Source organism: Stegodyphus dumicola, chromosome 1, assembly GCF_044657685.1.
Source record: "Stegodyphus dumicola isolate Sdum_Otavi_A_Nest chromosome 1, ASM4465768v1".
Classification (NCBI taxonomy): Eukaryota; Metazoa; Arthropoda; class Arachnida; order Araneae; family Eresidae; genus Stegodyphus; species Stegodyphus dumicola.
The window spans coordinates 181,701,872-181,728,499 of NC_140768.1; the positions used below are offsets into that span (position 1 = coordinate 181,701,872).

The window sequence follows — 26,628 nt, forward strand, 5'->3', positions numbered from 1 at the left end:
TTTGTTGATTTTCTGATTTTTCAGTGTAACATAATGTTTCAAAGCTTTTATTTGGTCATCTTTAAATTATGATATAAAAATAGTAATTGTTTAGTATTTTTTGGGAAAATCTCTTGTGGTTTTTAGAAGTGGGTAGTATACTTCATGTAAAGAGGCCTTTACATGAAGTATACTACCCACTTCTAAAAACAGCCTGTTAACTCTGTATGTTACTAGCTTGTTGAGAAGGATATTTCACTACCATTTTAGATAACTTTAGATAATCAACTGCATTTGCTTTTCCAAGAAAATGATGATTTTTTTTTACTGTAAGTTACTCATATAAATATTTGATTATGCAGGTAATTAAGTATTACGGGGAGAGGGGGGGATAATATTTGGTACTGTAATGTTACATTTTTTATTTCTGGGGCCAGTAGTTGATAAGAAATTATTTTTTCATTAATTAATAATATTACTTAATGACTTAATTCAACGAAAATTCAAAGAAATCTTAATTCAAAGAAAATTCAAACTTATTTATCAACTGTTAGAAGTGTGTGAATTTTAAAACATAAGATTAAAATATTTGTGAACAGCAGTATTGAGAATATAATAGGAAATATATTTAATATTTGAATATAAGTCATGTTAGTCTGAAATTTATGTATATATGTATGTGATTTAAATGTATGAAGGAGAATTTTTAATATATTTCTAACATATATTAAAAAATAGTTATTGTATACTCTACTTACTTGAATACATACTCTACTTACTTGAATAAAACTTAATTGGTCATCTTACTGCACAGTGCAATTCAGAAGTTCCCAGATATTTTTTTCTGTAAATATTATTTATTACTTTAATAATGGAAAATGTTGGTGAGAACTGCAGTTTGGGTAAAATGGGATAAACATTTGGTGAAGTGGTCATGTGTATTGCAAGGCAGAATAACAAATATGGTGAATAGCAGGTGGGAAGAAAGTGCTGTCATCATGAGTTTTATGCAAGAACACAGGTTTGGTGTGTTAGAAGTGATTTAAAAATTGAAAGATCTGTAGAACATCATGATAAAAAGCCAAAAGTTTACTTTCCTAATCTATACTTTGAACAAAGTCTCAAGAAAAAAATAGCATCATGTTGATTTGTATATTGAAAAAGAGTGATCATTTCCAGTATCTTATATAAAAATATATTTTTGTTCAGACTTTATGTAAGACAGTATTTCTATGGGTTATTATTATATAATTAAAACAAAATAATTACTAGAAAAGGGGTTTTCTTTTTTTTTAAACCAAGGGCCCTTTGGTATCGCAGTCAGCTTCCCTAACCACTATACCATCTGGGAGGCTTAGTAAAAAAAAGTTAAGAGAAATTTTCTAGAGTATAATAAGGAATTGTTAAATTACACTATACATCCTATTTACATGAAGTGCAGGCTACTTCGACATTACAATCCCAAAAGAATTTATGTATCTTTATGAACATAATTTCAATTTTCATCATGTAAAGATCTGCATTCATGTTTATAATAACCATGCACTTTCTTTAAGAAAAATTTCAAAGAGAATTTTTTTAAAAAGGAGAATACAATATTTTTGCCATTTAATCATGAGCTTTGTCTTTACTGAAGCAAGTCTTTTTTAAATCTTGCATCCCAAATAGTTGTAACCGAGAAAGTTTTACTCTTACTGAGATTTATTTATTTATTTTTTGTGTGTCTCCTTTTAATTTATTTTTAATCGCTCTACCACCAAGTAATACACAACACTTTGATTATAAATATTGATTTAATGTTATTACAATTAAAATAACTTCCGAAATTAGTGCTTTTTTATGAATTCTCTTAAATTTTTCAAAAGGTCCAAGTAAATACAGTCAAAAGTCGTTAATCCAGACCTCAAAGCTACAAACTTTCTGCGCATGCGTCGCGTTCACGCATGCGCACAGGCGTTTAAGAGTGCGCGTAAGACCTTTACGTCTGCAGATATGTTTGTGCGCATGCGCGTTTAATGTGTAACGGAGGTATAAGCTAAGATAAAATTCAGTTAATGTTGCAGATTGCGTTGTTCTTTAATCTTCGAATTGGATCCGGCTTATTATTTTTTGCAGACTGTTAGAGCAATTTCATAAAAGTAAGCTTGAACTTTCGATTATGTCAAATAGAATTTCCGATATATATTTACTAATATGTAATTTGTATCTACAAAGCGAAAGTATGTTTTGAAATCCGAAATCTGTTTATCAATTTCACGCCAGGGATTGGAAGTTGATCTGTCAGCACTATCCTTATTTTCAGAGCAGATGTTTTATATTTTATTTGGCTTATAATTCCTTACTAAGTGTAGTATTTCATCTCGATGTACTCCGTCTTTGATATGATTTAAATCAAGTTCCTTGTCATTATAATTCGCTTCCGATAGTGAAGAAAGTGACCCAGAGGTTATTGAAAACGAAAACATTTCGATTGACAAATTAGTTGGTATTCTCAACACAGCAATTATAGGACTTAAACAGCGGAACTTTGTAACTAAACAAGAAATTATGTCTGTTTAATAGAATTAAAGAGAAAGTATTATCACATGAAACGAAGGAACTTACATTGAAAGAAATGTTTAATAAAGTAAACAAATAAATATTAAGCTTTTTCTTTTTGTAAATTTTGATATCCTTTAGATCATAATTGTTCTTTTATTTCATAAACTACGGTTTCATATTTTTAATTTTGTAATTTCTGCATGCCATCTTACCAGATTTAAACTGATGATCTATAATCCGGAATCGCCGAAGTCCCGACGAGTCCGGATTAACGACTTTTGACTGTATAACAAACAGTTTTCAATGAATGACCACTGATGTATCTAAAAGTTCAGATAACAGATAAATATACAGAACTATTTTACTACAAGTAAACATCACAATATGAAACATAAACTACTCCATTACATTCACTGTCTTGAAATAACCTCTTGTACTTAAAATGAAGTTATTCAAAATTAAGTTATTATTCTTAATCTATTTTAAACAAGGGCAGGCTAATTTGGAATTCTGAGATATTCCATAATTACACTCTGGCTGAAACAACTTTTTTGGCCATTTAATGCAACAGGTATAATTGAACATAAAAACAACATTAATTTTTTAAATGAACATCATTATAGACCTTGTACAATATTAAGTCCATTAAAGTGAATAATGAGAGGTATTTTGTTCCATTTAGGTGTAAGATTGTTTAACATCTGACCTACAATTGAGACTAACAGGAAAATGCCTTGCATTCAGATAGTATGTCTAAAATCATTTCCAGGTAGATGCAATTCTAATGAAATTTTTGAGGTTAACTGAATTGGTCCCTCTATGTCCAGCTGCTTTACATTCTGTATATATTTTTGGAATAATAATAGCATGATTACTTTATTATTTTGTCTTTATTATCACTTCTACTTTCGTCCACTCCCAGTAGGATGCCATTAATTAATGTACTATTAGCGTCAGATTTTTTAGTTTGAGAGAGAGCCTTTGGCAGCTGTTGCTAGCAGTAGAAACTCTTCTGCAGGCCTTATGCTTCACGCACGCGAAATACACATTTTTTCAGCTCAGCAACCTTTGTCGATTGGCGATAAATGTAGACTTTAGGCATGCATTGTAAATTGCAGCGAATTTTGTGTGCTGTGTTTTTTTATCCGTATACAAAAAATAAATGTTTAAAAGTATTCATATTCCAAAAGATAAATATTCAGCACTGTTTGCATTAAGAATTACTGATTTGTTATTCAAATAAGCCCAGAAATATGGAATTTATTTACTCGAGACTTATGCGGAAGCCTAAGCTGTTCTTTTTTCAAAATAGACGCTTTTCTTTGTTGTCGTGTTGATTTTTTTGAATTGCTTTAAATTAATACTGTAGGTTTCTGTAACGCTTCACTTAACCTTATTTCATATTTATTTCCTAATGTATTTTTGTTTGATATTCCATCCTATATTTGTTGTTATAATTTTTTTTTGAAATTTATTTGAATTCATAATTTTTTCAGAAAGGCATCTCTCATCCAAATTGAATTGTTAAGTGCTTTGCCATAATCAATTAATTGAAACTCATTTTTCAATTTTTTTTCTATTGCAATTTTTATATCTATATATCCATATTTTCTTCTATGTTATATATCTATATTTTCTTCTTGTTGACTAAAACACATACACTTTATTCTTCATCAATCCTGCAATATTTTTTGCTCAAACCAGAAAAATTTTGAAAAATACTTGCACAGAAAATAAAAACTGAAAAAGCAACTGCTAAGAAAAAAGGAAAATAAAGAAGGATTGAAAAAGCCTAAATAAAGAATTTATTAACAAAAAATAACAATGAGTTAAAATAAATTTTTAGTAACTCAATATATTAGTAGTATTTACCATTAGTGTCTAGTGTTTTTATCACTAGTGTGAACTTTGTTATTTTGAACAGTATCGGAAAATTCACTGCAATTTAGTTGGCTACTAATTTTATAGATTAGTAAAGCTTTTACTGTTGATTCAGCCAGTTTACTTCTTTCTTCATTTTTTTATGGTGTTCATAATTGGTAATATTCTTTTGATTGCTGCCAGTGTGGCTCACATGCTTGAAAATGTATTCTATCATTTAAATGGCACTGTGCAATGAAATGTGTTTTCTTTGAAATGACTGAAATTTTGCATCCATTTTTCTTCACAATTTTTTCCAATTTGATTAACAATATCAGTTTCTTTTGTACTTTTCATAATCAACATAGCTTTGTTAAATAATGTGAGTTGCCCTTTTACAAATCATAATTAGTACATTTCTATACAATTTTTATCATCTCTTCAAAATATTCTTGTGAAATAAAATTTCAAGTATTCTGTCAGTAGCTGAAAGTAGCGAGAGAAAATGGGTGTTGCTTATGCTGAAGAACTTTTTAGTCTACATATACAAATTCACAAAAATCTTTTAGTTTAGAAACTCAAATTTATAAATAATAATCACACTAAATATAAGTCACAAGTAAACCCGTAAGTCAGGGTTAACTCTAGCAGTGAAAATATTTAATGAAACAATTAATCGCCAAAAGTGTATAACAGACGCCAGCCTATTATGCTGGTGAATCATATTGCTGTGCATGCATGAAGCGTTAGCCCTGCAGAATGGAGATGCTACTGTTGCTAGCCATTTACCCTGTTTGCTACTAAACTGATTTATCAGCTGTAGTTTCAGTATCCACCATTCCTTTGAGAAAATATTTAGGCTGAGCCAAAGCTTAATAGGCTAATGTTTACATTATTTAATATTTTAATTTGACTTGAACATTTGTTCTGAATTTTATGCAAATATTCTATTATATTTTTAAGAGTTTGTGTAACTATGAGGCTGGCATGCTAATAAAATGTTTTATTTTAAACTTTTGTCTGAGTTTGTATTTATTATGTTAAGACACTGCAATAAGTCATCTGTCTGCTTTTACGGTTCTAGAAGTGGACAAAGTAATGTAGAAACGTGCAGACTGTAGTTTAAAATATTTTCGAACTAGAAGTTTATATGTTGGTTAAGCTATTTGCATCAATTAGGAGACTGAAAACTTTCTAATGAGTAAGGTTGATTTTCGTATGTTGCTGTTTATGAGTACCATATCGGAGATTTGAAAATAAGTAACTGAAACATTTTTGTTAATCCCACTTCGTGATATCAGACAACAATAAATGCTACATTTAAAATTTAATTTAAATAGATATCATTATAGCATTATAAAATTGTCATTCACTTTTCTTACCTTTATAGGTACTGTAAAATAAATTAGAACTTTAACTATTCACAAATTATATTCTAATATCTTAAGCAAGAATGTCTTGTCTGAAACTAAACAGAATTAATGAAATCAATCATAATCCACATATACATAATAACCACCAATCATTTACTAGTTCACTTCTAAAAGAACTATATTTCTGCGTGGTGATTTATTAATTAAGGTTGGTTATTGTTGGCGTGGTGATTTATTAATTAAGGTTGATTATTAACCGAAATATTTGACCAGTAGCATAATGCAGTTCTGCTCCTGTAGAATGATGTGTCAGATTTATCTTCTTTTCTAGAGTAATCTGTAATTTAGTTTCATTAAGTATTTATCTATCAAAACTTGTTTACTTTCCAGCTAAACTTGCTAACAGTTTAAATTTTAATTTAGTTCTTTTGCTTACTTTTTACTTCTATTAGCTTCACCAGAATACAAATTAGGTCAAGTTAAAAAAAGTGGGTGAAGCTGTGGCAGTGAAACTAAGAATAGCTGGCATGTATTTTGGTGGATGATTTTGTATCTATTAAAGATGAGATTTAGAATCTCATTTGCTGGACATGAGTTAATATGCATAATCTTGACTGTTCATTTACTGATTTAAGTACTGAAGTTATTGATATTCTGAAAATAGCAGTGGCTAATGTTAATGAAGTTTATGTTATCTAATACATTTTTTAGCTACATTTCACTTCTTGTAGTTATGAAAGCAATTAAATTGGTGCAGCAGAGTGTAAGCAAAATGCAATGAGGTAATTATTGATTAGTTTTAATATTAGTGGCTGAGTTATATCTTTGCATTCAAATTAAATTAATTTTCGTATGTTGCTGTTTATGAGTACCATATCGGAGATTTGAAAATAAGTAACTGAAACATTTTTGTTAATCCCACTTCGTGATATCAGACAACAATAAATGCTACATTTAAAATTTAATTTAAATAGATATCATTATAGCAATTTAAAATTGTCATTCACTTTTCTTACCTTTATAGGTACTGTAAAATAAATTAGAACTTTAACTATTCACAAATTATATTCTAATATCTTAAGCAAGAATGTCTTGTCTGAAACTAAACAGAATTAATGAAATCAATCATAATCCACATATACATAATAACCACCAATCCTTTAGTAGTTCACTTCTAAAAGAACTATATTTCTGCGTGGTGATTTATTACAATTCTCCTTGAACTCCAAGAATTATTTGAATTTCTTTTAGGAGAAAAAATCTGATAATCACTGTACGAAATGTGTCATTATAGCAATACAGTGAAAAGTCGTTAATTCGGACACCCATAATCCGAAATGATCTATAATCCGGACCTTAAAGCTAAAAACTTTCTGCGCATGCGCCGCGTTGGCACATGCGCACAGGCGTTTTATGCGTGCGCTTGAGACCTTGACTACTGCGCATATGCGTGTGCGCAAGTGCAAAATACGTTTTTGCCTGCGCGTTTAATGTATAACGGATGGTGTAAACTAAAATTATCTAATTATCTATTTCAGTTAATGTTAATGATTGCGTTGTTCCTTAATCTTCGAATTGGATCCCGCTTATTATTTTTTGCAGACTGTAAGAGCAATTTTATAAAAGTAAACTTGAACTTTCGATTATGTCAAATAGAATTTCCGATGCTGGAACTTCCAAAGGATCTACAAAACGAAAGTATGTTTTGATGTCCAACAAACAAAAAGTGGAATTGCTGCATAAAATGGATAAAGACATGAAGAATGTGACAGAGAGGTTAGTGAAAACGAAAAAATTTCGATTGACAAGTTAGTCGGTATTCTCGGCACAGCAATTAACGGGACTTGAACAGCGGAACTTTGTAACTGAACAAGAAATTATGTCTGTTTATAGAATTAAAGTGAAAGTATTATCACATAAAACGAAGCAACTTAAACAACTTACATTGAAAGAAATGTTTAATAAAGTAAACAAATAAATATTAAGGTTTTTTTTTGGTAAATTTTGATACCCTTTAAATCATAATTGTTCTTTATTTCATAAATTACGGTTTCATATTTTTAATTTTAGAATTTCTGCATGCCATCTTACGAGATTTAAACTGATGATCTATAATCCGGAAAAATCGATAATCCGGAATCGCCGAAGTCCCGACGAGTCCGGATTAACGACTTTTGACTGTATAAGATATTTAAGATCAAATGAAATTTCTCGATAAGTTTGAATATAAATCTGATTTTCTTTTGGGGGATCCCTTAAAACTGGTGTTTATAAGAGAAAAACTAATACAATCTACAAAAGATTTCAGATTTTCTAAAATTTTGACATTTTGTTTTTTTCTTCTTCATAAAAGGTTACATTTAATTTCAGGATTCATCGCACTTCCTGCAGGACAATTGAACACATCTCTGAAGTCTGGCATGTTTGAAACAGCACCGTTAACTCTGAAAATAAACAAAAATCAGTATTTCAATGGATCAAAAGCATAAGTATGATTAATGAGAATAACTGATCGGAAGAAAATTTTAATTATTTGATCGTATATAGACTTGTCAGGATCATCCAGTTAACATTTTTAAATACCTCCTATTCCACATATGTAAGCACTGCATAGCTCAAATTTTCTTCAGTTAAAGAATTATCATTAAAAAAGTAATGGTTGCGAGCGTCAGTTCTACCTATTTATTGGTGTAGTTATAGTAGAAACTCAGATTTTGAACCCTAAATAGTGGTTCCATTGCAATCATGTGTGCTATGTAACAACATTACTACAAGTCAACAGAATAGGCTGTGGTATCAAATGTAATAATACTGTTGAAGATCACGTTGATATGAGCCATAGAGAATGCACAGCCGTGAGTGATTTTACTCGCAGTTGAAACTGGGCTTTATGAACGACTCTCACACAGAACATTACCATTGTATCTGATGCAAGAACAACTACACTCATATCCATAAATTAAGGATAATGCAAAATCAGTCAAAGGAAGAGTTAGAAGCAAAACAAATTTGACTTATTTGTAAAGCTTATTTATTAAACAAAAGGTAAAGAGCAAAAAAAGATACTGTATGTTTGATATTATTAAAAAAATTAGCAATTTTTTCCTCCCTGGAGTAAATTACGAAAAAAAAAAAAAAAAAAAAAAAACTATTTACAAAAAACCAATATCACATAGTTGGTATGATTGTTAATACATTGTATGCCTTCCAGACGATGTAATACAATCTGTACAACGCCTAGACATGCTGAGTATCAATTATCAATGTGATCTTGGGAGATATTACACCACTCAAAAAGCAATGCTCTCCGAAGTTCCGGTAGACATGTAGGAGGAGGTTGACGGGCTGCAACTCGTCGGCCAAGCATGTTCCACACGTGCTCTACTGGATTCAAGTCCGATGAGAATGCTGGCCAATCCATACGGGTGATATCCTCCGATTGAAGGCATTCGCTTACGATGTTTGCACGATGAGGACGGGCGTTGTCATCCATAAACACAAATTGTGTGCCCATGGCGCCCCGAAACAAACATACATGTTGTTCCAGAATGACGTCCTGATAGATTTGGCTTGTCATGGTTCCAATTTGAACATGCAGGTCAGTTCTGAAACCCAGAATAATTCCACCCCCAAACGAGCACTCCTGCGTCATCGTAATGGTGTCGTTCAATGATGTTTTCTTGGTGGTAACGGGTACCTGGAGCTCACCATATGAAAGTCCGGCAAGAATCAGACTGCAAGCTAAACCTGGACTCATCGGAAAACATCACACAAGACCACTGTTGCGGTGTCCACAATGCATGCTTTCTACTCCAGGCTAACCGCAGGCGACAGTGAGTTGCAGCAAGTGGAACGCATCTCACAGGTCTACGAGCATATAGACCAATGTGCCCTAAGCGTCTGTACACGGTCTGCCTTGAAATTGTCGTACCAGTGGCTGAAGAGAGCTGACGAGACAGGTCTGAGGCTGTGCTCCGCCTGTTTCTTTTGTCAGTAACTGCCAAATACCGGTCCTCATTCGGCGTTGTAACTATGGGGCGAACTGTGCTGTAACGTCTACTCACATTACCATCATCTTGAAATCGTTGCCAAAGCCTGGAGATGACACTCTGGGCAATTCCAAGTTCGTCTGATACTTCCAGTTGGGTACGCCCACATTCCAGACGGCCGATAATTCTACCACGTAAAAAATCATCCAAATGCTTCCTTTGTGTCATAACTATTCGGTTACTACACTGAAATGCTTATAAAGCGCCTGCAGACAATTTTACTTCTTTGCCTGTATTCCTTATACCGGTCCCAAGGTACGTCGCATGACTCCGAATTATCCTTAATTTATGGACATGAGTGTAATAAAAACATTTTATTCCGCTAGTATGCGGAATTTCTTGCTGGTGATTGAAAACTTAATGAGCTTTGCGGCCATCGACTGATACCTAATTCAGAACAATACCGTTAAACTCAAAGCCAAGTGTTCGCACTGTTGCAGTCAAGCTTGATATACACCTAACCACTGGTCTGGCACACTATGGCTGAAAGTGAAGAAACTGGACATATGAGCTGACACCGGTTAAAAGGTAGGCCATCGGGAAGCTTACGATTCGCTTTGACTAAGGAATAAACGGAATTTTACATTGCATTCTTATGTATGATGAAACAATGAACATACTATGACCATCATAAATGATAAGCAAATAGATGGATCGTGAACAACTAACTGAATACTTCGTCAGCCCATAATACTTGTTTTACCTATAAAAGATGTTGTAGCTTTTGTGTGTGTGTGTTTTACTGTTGAAGTGATTCATTGCATTCTTCTCCATCGTAACATAATTATCACGGCAGATTTTTGTAGTTTTAACTATTTGAAATACAGCAGCAGTGTGTCTTTTAGACATTCTAATGTAATTAATGATCATGGCACCTTCATGTTGCATGCCAATGGACCTTTTATATGTCATACAAAACTCTGCATACTCTCAAAGAATTGTTTCACAAAACTTGACTTATTTTGCCAGGGAATATAGTCGTTGTTGGGACGATGCCAAAAGTGTGTGGATGTCGAAGGAGATATTTTGACTAATTAACCCATTCACGACGGGCACCTCTGTTACGGAAGCGTTCTCTTGGGACGGCGCGTTAACTGGATACGTCGTCTTGTGGGGACGGCAATTCGTGCTGCTAAGCCTAACTTTGAGAAAAAATTCATATAAATTAAATTTGTCATTCAATTGTTCCAATTTTTGGTACATTATGAGAAGACCATTCAGGTAGTTGTCAGAATTAATTTTAAACCCGTATTGTTATATTTTCCTTAAAACTTTTATAAAATACTCATTCTAGAATAATATAATTTTCCCCTTAATTAAATATATATGGAAAAATATCCAAACAATCGCAGATTTTATTTAACACAACACATAATTAAAATTCAAAAATATTAAAACTGTCATAAAAATTCAATGTGCAAGCAACGAAAAGGAAGCAATATTTCAAAGAAAAAGACAGTGTATGACATTTGAAACATGGGTGTACGCAAAGTCCAACGTTGCAAATGTCACAGGAACAAAATATCAGCAAATTTGACTCATTTAGCATTTCTGTATCTTCTACGGTCAGATAGCGCTTTCGTTTTGCCTTTAAAAAAATAGAACACCAGCAATAGAAATTTTGAAAATAATAAAAAAAAAAAAAACTTCGCTAAGCCATACAAAATATTCGTCTCCATGCCGGAAAGATCTAAGAGTAATAAAAAAATCTCTAATGATAGATTATTTACTCCACTATACGGGGATAAAAAATTAAAAGAAATAAATTAGATTAAAAAGTATTCCAGAGCATCGAGAACATGTTGATTTGTTATGTTGATTTGTTTATATGAAATGACGCAGTAAGAGCCATCACGTTATTCAAACTCTAACGAATTAGCATTTGTATATATTCTTCTACGTTCACATACCTATATCGCAAAAATAAAAGTAAAAAGTACCTCAAAACATCGAGAACACGTGCATTTGTTTATATCAAATGACGCAGTTAAAGAGACATTACATTGCTCAACAATGTTAGATATATTTCCCCATAACAGACATACAGCTACATTTAGTGGCAACAAAAAATACTAATTAAACATTCTATATAAAAAATGTGGTACGCCCGGCCATACAGTGGCGATTCAAATATCACACACCCGGCCGTGATGTTCGCTGCTTATGCACATATGACAAGCCCGTACTGAACGGGTTAAAAATTGTTTTTTTTCATTTACTTAGCATTTGATAGGGGCATATGCTTATCGTACATTTCCTTCAACATAATCCAACACCTTATTTATCAACTATATTTCTCCCATTGTTCGGCATCTCCGTTTTGGGCGACGGTAAGTCAACCGGTAAAAAGTAATATTTTTATTTTGTTCAACATATGTAATTATGTTTGTACCGCCTCTTATTTTCAAGCAAGGAACTGGCAAGCTTTTTAAATTTTTTGTGGCTTTGCCAATTCAATTTGGATAATTTAATTTAAGGCAAATGGACGTTTTTACTTCCTTGTACGAAGTAAAGAGGAAGTATTGTAATCGCGAAAAGTTTCAGGCAGCATATTTCAACGAAAATATCCATTCTGACCGCTTTCGAATGCAATTTAACGATGTTTTTGCGTGATATCTGTAGGTAAGAACAGAATAAAAAACTCGTTTCCTCCAAAAAAATTATAAAACTGCTTTAAAATTAATTCTGAAGAGAATTTTTCGTGGCATCTGTACGAACGTATGTACGTACGTACGTATAACGCATAACTCAAAAACAAGTGGCCTCAGAACGTTGAAATTTTGTATATAGGTCTGCTATAACATGTAGATGTGCACCTCGTATTTTGGTTGCAATCACCCGCACCGAACGCATATAAATATATTTATATATATATTCACTCTCTCAGTTATCTCAGTTTCTTTACTCTTATATGTTTGTAAATTGTACATTTTTTGCTTTAAAAATGATTGAATTGTGTTGTTTTTATCTTCCGGTTAAGGTTTTTATGCCTTTAGTAAATCTGTATGCAATATTTTTAGAATTATCAACAATTTTAAAGTTGTTTAAGGGCCGCTAAGCCTTTTTTTTTATGGCGGCCATTGTTTACATTTGAAACAGCAGACTAGTGGATTTATTGCCAATCTAGAGAAACTTAGCTTCGCAACAACAAAGATAACACCTTCATTTATATTGTCAATTAAATCATGCTTAATCCTTTCTGGAATTTTTTCCGTGACGTGAAATGAAACGTCTAAGTGCAGCGCTAAACGAGTCTGCCGTCAGGTCACTGACTGCTTCTATATGCACAGCTTTAGTCGACAAGCAAACAAACAGAGCTATATAGCCTTTCGTTGTTTTAGAGCCACGACCCTTATTAAATTTCATGGTAATAGGACCAGCGTAATCCACATCAGATGCGTAAAAAGGTCGTTCCAAAGTCACACGATGTTCAGGTAAGTCACCCATCAATTGCGGATTTGAAGCAGCTTTAAATCGATGACATATTAAGCAATGATTGACACAACTGCGTATCAGTTTCTTTCCTCCAATTATCCAGTAAGATTGTCTGATGAGGTGTGATAATAAAGAAGGACCAGCATGAAGGTAAGTAATATGAAGTTCTTTCACTAGTAATTCGCTAAATTTATGTCGAGAAGGAAGTATGACAGGATGTTTGATGTTAAATGCTAAAGATGAATTTCGAAGACGTCCTCCCACCCGTAAGAGACCATCTTTGTCTACGAATGGATACAAAGAACGTAGTTGGCTCTTCTTGGGTAAAGGTTTCTCTTCTTTAATACATTGTAAATCATCTTTGAAATGATGATTCTGAATCCAACGAATAATGAAATTTTCTGCTACTCGAATCTCTAGAAATGTTAGCGGCATAAGGCAGCTGGAGTTAATGCCACTACGTGAAATGTTCTGAGTAACATGATGCTTCTTGCAATTAGCAATAAATCTTTGGCAGTAAGCCAGAATACGAACAATTTTACAACGCGAAGAATAATGCTCGAACAAATTAGCTAATAAATCATTCGATTCACGTATATGAGAAATAAAAATAGGATCAGATCTTTGTTCGGCCTTTACTTCAGCATCATCTTCAGCTTTTAATTCATATTTAGGCCATTTTCCCTCTTCCTGACGCAACCATGGTGGACCCTTCCACCACAAAGTACAATTTGGTAGGAGTTGAGGTTCAATACCACGAGAAGCAATGTCTGCAAGATTCTGTTTAGAGGGAACATGATTCCAATGTTTAATAGGTATCACTTCTATGATTTGAGATGTTCTGTTTGCCACAAAAGTTTTCCACTTACGTGGATGAGCTGATAGCCAAGACAGAACTACCTTGAAATCCGTCCATGCAAAGATTTCAAAATCAAACTTCTTTAAAATGTTCAATAGAGATCGCATTAATATGGTCAACAAATACGCAGCACAGAGTTCTAATCGAGGAATGGGTACTTGCTTTATAGGCGCGACTTTAGTCTTTGATACCAAAAGATTAACCTTAACCGTACCATTGCACCTTTGGCGACAGTAAATGGCTGCTGCATAAGCCTGCGAAGATGCATCAGAAAATCCATGTAGTTGGATAACACTGTGCGTTGTAAGTATGACACATCTCGGAATTTCACAATTATTGATTTGACTGAATGTCTCTTGAAATTTAAAACAATCATCTGAGATATGCTGGGGAACAACTGAATCTCAGTCGCCTTTAACTAACCATAGTTTTTGATAGAATATTTTAATCAATATAGTGCAAGGAGATAAGAGACCTAAAGAATCGAAAATGCGAGCAGATTCTGCTAATATGCGTCTTTTTGTTATAGGTGCGTTGATGTGCAGTGTAGCTTTAAAACTGAAGGTATCAGTAGTTGAATTCCAAAAAAGTCCTGTAGTTGAATTCCAAAAAAGTCCTAAGACTTTCAAACTCGAATTAGGAGATATCTCAAAATCAGAATTCAATGAACAATTTTCCTTAAATTCAGTTAAGAATTCTACAGAATTTGAATTCCACTTCCTCAAATCAAAACCACGTCCATGTAAAATTGAAGATATTTTCTTGCAGACAAATACTGCATCATCAACTGTATTTGCACCCGACAATAAGTCGTCCATATACATATCCTCTTGCAATATACGAGATACATCTGATTCCTCTTTAGACTCTAAAGCTACCTGCTTCAGACATCGAGTTGCTAAAAATGAAGCAGAGGAAAGACCACAAGTAACTGTTTTCAACTTGTACGTGCGCATTTTATCACTGGAATTGTATCGCCAAAGTATCAATTGATAATTCTGATCTTCAGGGGCTACCATCACCTGACGATACATCTTCTCCACATCGGCTGTGAAAACAATTTTAGGAAATCGAAAATTAATCAAAATCTCAAAAATATCTCTTTGTAATTTCGGACCTACCCCTAAAAGAGAATTCAATGATATACCATTTTCAGATTTGCAGGATGCATCAAAAACTACTCTTAATTTTGTCGTTGTGCTAGAAGGTTTAATTACCGCATGATGAGGAAGATAAAACTTTTCTGTATCCGATCTGTTAGATAAATCATCATTAATCACAGTCATAGGTCCTAACTGTTCATATTCACGTATGAAATCTTTATACTGTTTTTCAAATTCCGGATTATCTTTGAATTTTCGTTTTATGGAACGCAACCTAGAAATTGCTGCCGGTTTTGAATCACCCAACTTCAAATGCGATTTATAAAATGGAAGTTTTACAACAAATCGCCCATCTGAATTAACAGCATGAGTGTTTTGAAAATGTGATTCACAAAATTGTTCCTCAGATGTCAGAAATTCCTTCTTCCCAACATCGACAATATCCTCCATTTCCCAGAACCGTTTAAGTTCGTAATCAATATTTATATTATCTTCTAACTTTATGAAGTGTGCATTTGCTGTTTTTGGGCCTTCCATATTATTTCCGACCTTCCCAGCAATCACCCAACCGAAAATTGTATTTTGAGCTACAGGCTCATTTTTCGAACCATATATTTGGCCACATCTTAAAACGGAGAAAAAATAATCAGCTCCTAAAATCAAATCAATTTCTTTGGGTTGAGCAAAATTCGGATCCGCTAACGGAATAGATTTAACCCTTTAACGGTTTGACCCGGATTATCTCGTTCTTTTATGCAGGTCTCTTAACGGTTCGTTACGGATTATTGTAAGTTTAAATGTACCCTCGAAAACGGATCTAGGATTTTTGGCTGCCCTGCTCCGGGAACTTAAGCCCACTACAGGTCCACTCCCCCTTTGGGCACGTCGTGGAGGTTCAACCTCCACTATTACCCTCCAGGAGAGCAGCGCACCACCTGGGGACAGGCCCCAGGCAGCACCGGTCGTCTAATGCTCCTACCAGTCGCTTGGGCGAGCCCGTCGCAGCGGGACATTACCCAGCGACCCCGGGGGAGACCCCCGGGTTACTAGAACCACGCCGCGCTAGGACGTGCCAGACTCCGGGGCCGGCCAATAAGTGACCTTTCCCAGAGCCTTCAGAACCACCAAGTTCATAAATTTTATACCCCCGTGGCCGAGACTGCCTAGGTACAGATCCCTACTAAAAATGCCCCATAGAAACCAGTAAAACTTTTTATGGGTTTCTATTGACTTTTACTGGTTTCTGTTGGTCTCTGTGGGTTTTTTTTTTACTGGTTTCAAAATGACCCATAGAAACCAGTAAAACTTTCTACTGGTACCTATAGAATTTTTGATGGTCTCTATTGACTTTTACTGGTTTCTATTGATCTCTGTGGGTTTTTCTTACTGGTATCAATTGACACCCATACAACCAACATTCAATGGCAGAACTTTGTACTGGTTTGTATAGGTTTATATTGACTTTTACTGGTTTTCTTACTGGTATCAATATAATAATAAATCTTTTGTTGGTTTATATGGGTTTGTGCTATTTTTTTATCTGACGTTAATATACTTCTTGTAAACAATAAAATTAACAGAATGAAAATATGATCTCTTTAAGACCACCAGAGTAACCTGGAAACGCAGGTGGTCGTTTTAGAGAGGGTTTTTACTAAATATGCTTATTTATTTGATTTAATTTTTTTTCGGAAACAATAACCGTAATCATATACACCACATACAACGAGGTCTCTCTAAGGCGACCAGCCGCAAATAAAAATTCATCTTTGTAAGTGGTCGCCTTAGAGAGGTGATGCTCAATACCAATAGATACTCACGTTCTCAGAGATACGTTCATCTTTTAGAGGTGGTCGTCTTAGGGAGATTGCATCTACGGAATGAATCTCTCTAAGGCGACCAGACACACTTGCAGAATTTTCTTTGTGAATGGTCGCTTTACAGAGGGAATATTCAATACCAAAGTATACTTATGTTTTCAGAAATACTGGTTTCTTTCAGAGGCGGTCGTCTTAGGGAGGTGGTTTTTGCTACGAGTTGGTTCTCTGAATACACACACATAAGCACTTACATTTCTGATATTACAAATAAACACCGATATCAACCAACATCTCTTTAACGCGAACAAGTTCATTCACAATCGCAAAACTTTTCTCCCTGTTAACGCTGACGTGAAAAAAAAATTCCCCCTCCCTTCCCCACTCTCAGAAGTTTCCCAAACAAGCAATATGGCGCCGTTCTAGTTATTGTTGTGTGATGGTGGTGTTATTTTCTTCGTAGTTGTAGTAATGCAGTATATTATTTACTAGGATTTACTGTATTACAAATTTTACTATGTTTTACTGTTTAGAAATTAGTAATAAATAATAAAATACCAGCACTGACTATGAATATACCACTAAAGCCATGCACGTGTAATCGTGTCTAATGTTTGAGAGAACGTTGCTGATAACTGACTAGTTGTGAAATGGAGTTTCTGAGCGTGAAATTGATTTTCCATCTTTACTTTTATCCTGAAAAACAATGTGCTTAAAGACTGAAAAGGGATAATTTCAGGCTTGATAATTTGTTTCCGTGTGCAGATGCAGAAATGTAGTTTTTGCATTCTACTGAAACTGTATTTTGGAAAATTTATTTTTTTGATTACAGTTTAGAAATACTTTTTTAAAGCTTGTTCATGTAGATGCTTTATCATTTGAATATTATGTACTAATAAATTTGAGCATACCTTACTTAAAAATGATCTTGCATGATTCAATTTTGAATTTTTCGACTAATGTGATGTGGCCGAGCAAAAAGAATGTTTTTTTATGTTTTAAAAAATGTACTAATTATATTTCGCGAGCAAAAAAGGTAAGTTTTATTAATGAAATAAACATTGAAGTATTTAATGTGTTTATTACTTATTGAATGGGGTAGACAAGACATACAAGCTTAAGGAATCGTTATTCCACTACTAAAATTATGTGAAAATTTAGATGATCATAGTAGCTTACATTGTTTTTCCTTTTTGATCTATTTTTCTTTACAAGTATGAGACTAGAACCACATTTTTACATTAAATATTTTGTGCTATTTTGTTAAAACACATATAATCATTTTTATGCATTTTATGCATAGGGATGTTTCCATAACCGGCACTTGGCGAAATTGCGGATTTGTTTACATCGGAAGTGAGCGTACGTGCGCCAGAATATGGTAACCCTGATAATTGTTGCAACCCACACAGGGAATTTTCCTGAAGGAGGAACAGGGAAATTTTCTGTTTACTTTTCGAACATTACGGTAAGAGAAAATAAAGTTTGAAAGTCGCAAATCATTATTAGTTCATATTTTCGCAAAACGTTTATGGGGTTTATTTTTCGAACATTACGGTAAAAGAAAATAAAGTTTTTTATATTTTCGCAAAACGTTTATGGGGTTTTGGGAGTTAAAAAATGAAGCAAATTATTATTATTAACATAACAAAAAGTTCCTTTTAAGTATTATATATGTTATAAATATTGCTATTGCCATGAAGACAAACTGGGCAAAGTTAAAATGAAACCAACAACAACAGCATTTAATTTATTATAGCTTTTTTCTTACTTTTACTAGAATTCTAATGATAAAATGATTAGTGCATTTAAATACATATTAAATGAAAATATTAAAATAAATATGGAGATGCATTAAATATGATTTGGACTAATTTAATTATGTATTCTTACATATATAGCTATGCCCATTTAATTTTTCTCAATAAAAATAATTAAGCTATCCTTATTATTTTTATATATCTATACATTTTTTAACTCTGCACATAGCTACTCAGAAAGAAAGATATATGGGTAGGATATAAGAAGATAAAAATTATTAATCTTCCCTTCAAAGTCAAATGGATATAGCTGTAGTATATGATTTCAAAAAAAGTAAATCATTAGAATATTAAGCTGAAAATATAAGTCTGAAAGAAAGAGATTTTTCTTAAATTCAAACTGTGCACAAAACATTTCAGATGCATTCAAACTCTGAACTGGAACATGCTAATTTACTGTTGTGGAACTAATATGAAAATAATATTGTTGACAGTATAGTAGTGTACCACCAAAGAATTTATGCTGGGAGAAGAAGCAAAGCTTCGATGACACCACAAAGCCAAATGATAACTGGCTTAATTTTTACTCTTTTTATGCATAAAATGTCATAGTTGTTAGTATCTCATTAAAATGTATTTTCTAATAATATAATGATTTGCAAATGATGGAAATTTACCTGTCATTAAAACATTTTGTTCTAAACATGCTTCAGCTTATCAAAGAAGTTAAAGCTATTCCAACCTATCCTCCATATTAAAGTTTTTTTGATTAAATCAGGTTCATGTCTAATGCATCAAAAATATAAATAAACCTTCTTTAGTATTTGTCAAACATCAGTTCTCATGGCCTTTTGCCCAGCAAAAAAATATTATATATATATATATATATATATATATATATATATATATATATATATATATATATATATATATATTTATAATTTGCATTTCTGCTAAGCAGTTGTATTTAATGTAATTTAAACAATTTCATTTAATATTTCTTAAACTTGTGCTCCGCAAAAAAATATTATATTTTGTTTTTCTTATTATTTGCAGGTATCCTGATAGATATCTGAAGGAACAGCGATGAGTAGCCTTCAGGATGGCACCATAAATTCGGTAAGTTCGTTTTTTCTTGTTCTTTCCAGGTTTGGTAGGTCAGAGTTGTTTTCCCTTTCCGATTTCCCTCGGACAGGGAAAACAATTTTGGCCGCCATCTTGGATTTCAAAAACGCGCCAAGAGGCGCGTTTTTGAAATCCAAGATGGCGGCCAAAAAATAGCCAAGGGCCGGTTACGGAAAATTTCCCCTTTAATTTTCATTATTATTAGTTTGATGAAGAAAATTTCAAATGTGTTTTTCATAAATTGCTTTTGAAATAGAAATAGATTTGTGAATAAGATTTATGTAATATTAAATGTACTAGTCTTGGGAGTATAAAAAGTGAATTATTTATTTGAAAAAAATTACATTAAGTTGAAACCTCATATAGTGGTTATTTTCTTAAATGACCACCTCTGATAATGGCACATTTGTCAGGACAATAATTAAATAACAGGACTTAAAAATCATTCACAGTTTTGTCAGGCTACAGGAAACTGGCATTATCTCGAATTGTGGAGTTGATTGTTTTAGGAACGTTTTGCTGTATAATCAATTGACTTCGGTGTAGTAATTTTTACGTGGGTATGAATTTTGCATAAGTAATTGAAAGTTTTTACGAGACATTTAAAACCAAAGCTCTTTGGATCATGAGTCTTATAAGGGCACTGTTATAGCATTGCTTTCAAATATAGTTAGAGTAATATTTAAACATTATTTTCGGAAGCACTTCCACAGGGAATCCGGTTGTTCTCTGCGGATGAAAACCCATATAAATAAATCTTCTGTACAGCCTTATACAAATGCAGTTAAAATTACTGTCATTACAATTAAGCGAATATAGCCACATTTGTTTACAAAAAGTGCACTATATCAATTTCATTTAGCATTGTAATTTCAGAAAATGCTCGGCATGAGGTATTTTTATATTATATAATCTACTGTCAAAAACAATAGCTACCTTTTCAGTACTTTAAATTTTACTATTAAGAATTTTTATGGTTCAAAATAATATTTCTATACATTATTTCAAGTATTCTTTCTACAATAGAAATCTAAATAACTTGCACGCAAAACACTGACTCAAATTTATTCCAATAATGCATCGCTTTAATTAAATTTATGTTCCTTTGAGATGATATATGAAAAACCTTGTGTAATAATAAATTATTAATATATATAGGTAAATGGTATTTTTATATATTTTTTCGGGTAAAGTGCAGAATCGCCCACTTATTTATTTGGCACTTTGTACAAAAGTAAAAGGAATTGGATTTTTGTCAATTTTCTTTTGACTTTTTAAGTGAAAATAGGTTGATGTGTACATGAATAAAGTCAAAGGAGTGCACAATGGCATTTTTGTGCAATTCTGAGATGTTTTTTTAAGTGAAAATAGGTCGATGTGTACATGGATACCGAGTATGTGCAATTCTTAAAAACACGCCAAGCAGTGGGCGATTCTACACTTTCCCCATTTTTCTATAGGAATTTAGTTTCATTAAATTAGTTATTTAGTATAATTATGTGTATATGAGTATATTCATACTTATTCATACAGATGGAATTTTTACAGTACAAAAGTTAATCTTTTTTACATCAAGAACTACATATACTATAAATACCCATTATGTTATAGATTTTATTTATATAAAATCTGTGGAAGATTATATAGCACTAAAAGTGAGGTACGGAATAAAACATTATACGCTATGAGATATTTTCTTAATTCCCGAACTGTGCGTTGAGAATTGGTATTGAAATTGAAACTTGTAAATTTTTTTAAATTCATTTTGTTACAATATAATTTATTGTATTTTGGGTACTATTAAATTTATTATATGTTATCTTCATGTTTCATTTATCTTTTGAGAGATACAGGTAACATTCAAAGTATTGTAATAAGGGGTCGACACAGTGTTTGTATATTATTATTTCTTCACTACATTATATTCTTGGATTCATCCTTTCTTCCACGCAAAACATCTATGTGTATGCATGTCATAATAAGCTGCAGGGTGTTACTATCATTGGTAAGCGAGCTTTAAGGGGATAGCAAGTATGCTAAATTTGAACTCTATGTTAAGTTTCTAATTTGCAAGTCCCGTATTCTTTTTGCTTGCTTGTTAATGTTTCTCTTCCTGAAAATTTGGGTTTCTAGTTTTTTTTTTTTTTTTTTTTTTTTTTTTTTTTTTAATTTGGTTTAGTCATTGTAGGTAACTTAAAATTTAAGCAGATGCTAGAAAGTACCATCCTTTGGCAATACATTTCTCATTAGGTATCAAATTGTTAAACAAGCGAATGTGATTAAATACAATTGTTTAATTTCCCAATTAAAGAACTGAAATTCAAATATATGCAGTGAGGTACAGTACTATATGTATATATTTATAATGAAATCAATAATATATATACAGTCAAAGTAATGATTCGCAACCATAAAATGAAATGATATATATATATGTAATAGATTCTGTAGTCGAATACAAACACCTGAATCCGTAATGAACAGCAAGAATTTTGATGGCTTAGAGATGTTGAAACTCCAATCCACAATGAATAAGAAATTTGGCAGTCGAGGTAGATTTAATTCAACTTTTCTTTCAGCAAATATGTTGCAGCCACAAACAAGTTGGCACATTATTTATGCCTATTCCAAAAATTAACATTTTTGATAAATGTGTAGTAAGAAACAAGGAGCAGACAGACTGCAATCCAGCTAATACAAAGCGTAAAAAGCAAATGTGTTATGTTAAGGGTGAAATCTTAATTCAGACCGAGTTAATTTTGGTTCTCGATGCATTTTTACTCGTCTTTGATAGTTAATACTGCTGTAAAATTACTATTGGCTGTTTGAGTTTTAGTTTCTTTTACAACATCAAATTATGTAAGAGTCATATGACATGAATTAATCTCCAAATGATGCAGTGCAGAAAGATTACTGTTTTTAGAATAGAGAAGGAAAATTAATTTTACGCTGCTAATTTAATCTTTTGCATATTCCTTATTTTTCTTACATATGTATATGTACATTTATCATTCGATGGTTGTGAATCATGACTTTGGTTATTATCTTTCTATTCATTTTATTTTCAGAATTATATAAAGGTAGTTTAAAATTTTGTAAAGAGAATTTATACAAATATTTTGTAATATGTTTATAGATATTGACGTGCATTAAGAAGGACGGGCTCGTAGGCTTCTAGATATTTTAAAATTTTGATTTATTCGCATTGAGTTTTATTTAAAATTACTTTACATGCTTTCTCCGCAATTTAGTTCTGTACATTTCATCAGTGCTAATTATGTACTTCTGCTGGTTTATGTTTTTATGGAAATTTGATTTACAGTTCTATTTTTGTGTATTGTTTTTTATAGGGATTCTGTATATGGATACCCGTTCTATGCACGATTCTATGTATGGATACTCCACTATGGTGTAATGCTATTGGTTCTGTTTATGGGTTTTGTGCAGTGATTTTTCCAAGAGGTACCTTTATAGGTCTGTGGATTTTTGTGTAGTGGTTTACTACACACGGGTACCCACAGAGCTGTACGGGTACCCGTAGGCCAATTCCCTGTAAAAAAATTTTATGGGTTTCTACGGGGCATTTTTAGCAGGGATCCTAGCCAGTAGCTTCGCAGAGTTCTCCCTTAGGCAATGGGGGTTGGAAGACGTACAAAAATACGGGCTAGTCCTTTTTGGCGCATTTTTTCGCTAATACAAAAACACGGGTCGAAAACGGATCGTCCCGTGTTTTTGTATTAGCGAAAAAATGCGCCAAAAAGGACTAGCCCGTATTTTTGTACGTCTTCCAACTCCCATTGCCTAAGGGAACAAGGGTCCACGCACCCCTGACGACAATGGGTAATGGCTGTCATTATCGCGGGGAGAAGTCTTCTTGATGTTTTGAGATAAAGGCCTTACATTGACTCTAAGGAAACAAATTTATTACCAGTTACAAAGTGAATGTATATATAAAAGGAATTAAGAATTTTTGTTTTAGACCAATTATTGAATAAAATAAACAAGTTTTTACAAAATAAACTTTTATTTATGACTCATAAAATTATTAATGAATTGAAATGAGAAAAATAATGTATTATATAATTTAATGGGAACACGTGATTAAATAATTCTCTTTAAAAAAATTTCGACAAATTTATATCACGAATAACAAACGTGCGGTTCTCTTGATAAATTTATAAATCTTATACTTTTGACAATGCGATTCGATATTTGATCTCGTTATTTAAGAATCTATTATTCTTGTTATAAAACTGTACAGGAATTTTTCAAAGGGGTTCTTATTCCCATTAATCTGTACGAGAAATTATTTTTCTCCTTTTGGTACAGTTTTTTACTTCCAAAATTCCTCTTACCTCATAAAAGTATAAAGTTTTAAAAATTCGCCAAAAATCATAAATTATATTAATTTTATGCAAATTTTATTTCAAAACTATTTTACGCTCTGTAAAGTGATGCAAACTTAAAATCTGTGAGATTTTTAGTTTATTCTTTGAATGGAAATATGCGCAAAAATTTTTTTCAACATTAAATTTTAAGACCTCTTAATCGAATTTTATAAAACTCGGTTTACCACGCGTATTTCCATCTGTAAACGGTGTGAGTACAAAATTTGAACTCGGTAGGTTATCGAGAAATAGTCTAAATATCGATGACGAGCTTCTGATTATAGCGACAAACACCGTGATTGAAATGCGTACAATTCTTTAAACAAACTTGCGACTCTTAAATATTATATTTTTAAACATTTTGGAAAGTTCGGTAAATGTTGATATCAGATAACCGTTATTTTTATAACATTCTTGGTATTATAATGTATGTGACATTTATACGCGATTCCCAACAGTTATGTTCATTTATCAAAGTGGCTGCTTTTGCGACAAGCACAATTATATAATGTGATGTTCTACATCCTCCACTGTCTATGATACTCATTATCGATATGTAATTATGTTCTATATCTATACAGAAATATTGGTAAGACCAAGAGAGGTCAACAAAATTTTCGCAAATATTTAATTATTTGAGTTACATAATTACTTATACTAGCTCAGGAAATTTTGAGTCATTTAAAAAATAATCTTTTCTTTAAAATTCCTTTTTCGCCCCCCCTCTTACGCTTAATGACTTTATTCTGATGAATGGAAGTTATGAAAACTAAAAGCTGAGTATATAATTACAGATCTCACTAATAAATGCTTTACAAATACAACTCTTCATATTTCAGCAGAAGTTTTTGAAAACGCATTTATATAAGTTGTTGTAGAAATCGACAAAATTTTATGCCAATTTAAAATTTTTTTCTTCCCCTAATCTTCAGTTGCTTATGAGCGTATTAAAAAAACTTTTCCGCTCAAAATTTTAACTGTTTTAAAATATTCGTAATCGCACTCGATTTGATGTTTACAGTTTTTTCTCTGCGATTTCTCTAAAAAGAAAGAATTATAATTGTATTTAATAAAGAAAATTTAATGGATTTGGAATCTGCGCAAGAGGACTGAAACTATCATGGAGAGAATTTCTAAGGGGAATTAGATCTCATCTACACTGAACGTAGAAAAACAACCCGGAAAACTTTCATAGAACAAGCGCGTTCGTCAGGAATTGAACCCCTGTCGAATTACCAGTATTCAGCGGTTTTAACGATTGGCCAGAACCCCCACAGCCCGATTTAAAAATCTTGTTTAGAAAGCTTTCATCTTGATTTAGAGTGATAGGTGAAGTAGTGTGAAGGTTAGGATTATTTGAATACAGCAAAACAGACGAGGACTATCTGCTTTTAAGGAAAAAGATGCCTTTATAGAGGACTTTCTAACGAATAGCTCATACTCATGCTATACATAGAAAAATACCTTACAGCCATCGCATTCGTTCGTCTGAGTTTGAATCCAAATCGAACAACTAATATTTAGCGGTCTTATCGGCCACTGATATGGCTGCAGTATAACCAGACTTATTATTATGTATTATTAGATATGTATTACCAGACTGTATGGCATCTAAATTAAGAAATGAAAAAAAAATCTTCTGAGGTAATCTTCAACCGAAGTTAAGTTTTTTTAATGCTAATGAGTAACATAATTATGAAAGAGTTCACGTCATTTGTGTCATTTTCAGATTGTTAGTTAAAATTAGTGTGGTTTCAATCAACAATTATTTAAACCTGCTACAATAAAAAAAAAAAAAAAAAAAACTTCTGTAATTTATAAACGAGGAAACATATTTAACCAGATTTTATATGTGTGAAAAAAATAATGAATTATGATCTCCTCTAGTGGAGATCTTTGTAATTATATTTCTAATTCCAACATCAAAGTGAGAAATCTAGTCGCTGAAGCAACACAACACTATCAATTTTTGTAGGCTTCTATTTTCAGCGACGGAATAGATCAGCTGCATGGAATTTTCATGATTTTTCTCTATATGTAAACCTAAATGCATGTAAGCTTTCCTTAGAAAGTTCGCCGGAAGTGGAATATTTCTATCTTAGAAGATAGATATCGCGTGCTACCGAGTACAAATTTGCATATCTAAATACAAGGTCAGTAATATGTTCGGGGCCCTATTCTAAAAATTAAAAGTAGCGAAAAACACCCTACATCGCCCCCTTTTACTTACTTTTATACTTTTATCTAAGAATTATATATTGCATCCATAAAAAGTTCTCTAAATTAATGTTATTTGGATTTTCAAACCATTTTACTATAATACATCTTCCCAGATGGTC

General features: G+C 32.4%; 1 protein-coding gene and 1 long non-coding RNA gene across 7 annotated transcripts in view; one reads left to right on the top strand and one right to left on the bottom strand.

The window, feature by feature from the left end:
• Positions 1 to 1,116: 1,116 nt before the first annotated feature.
• Positions 1,117 to 26,628, bottom strand: part of LOC118202700 (endothelin-converting enzyme 2-like) — a 161,579-nt gene continuing 136,067 nt past the window's right edge. The window contains exon 22 of one of the 2 annotated variants that reach the window (XM_085823470.1): positions 1,117 to 8,197. In XM_085823470.1, the coding sequence (XP_085679596.1) occupies positions 8,098 to 8,197 (100 nt within the window). In that variant the 3' untranslated portion in view covers positions 1,117 to 8,097. The remainder of the gene's footprint in view (positions 8,198 to 26,628) is intronic. The other variant, XM_085823464.1, reaches the window with a different exon arrangement.
• Positions 8,124 to 26,628, top strand: part of LOC146999403 (uncharacterized) — a 131,281-nt gene continuing 112,776 nt past the window's right edge. For 2 of the 5 annotated variants that reach the window (XR_015042994.1, XR_015042993.1), the window contains exons 1-2: positions 17,416 to 18,052; positions 19,833 to 19,895. This is a non-coding gene — a long non-coding RNA (uncharacterized LOC146999403). Of the gene's footprint in view, positions 8,243 to 17,415; positions 18,053 to 18,329; positions 18,485 to 19,832; positions 19,896 to 26,628 lie in introns of those variants that run through there. The other 3 variants (XR_015042999.1, XR_015042998.1, XR_015042995.1) reach the window with 2 other exon arrangements.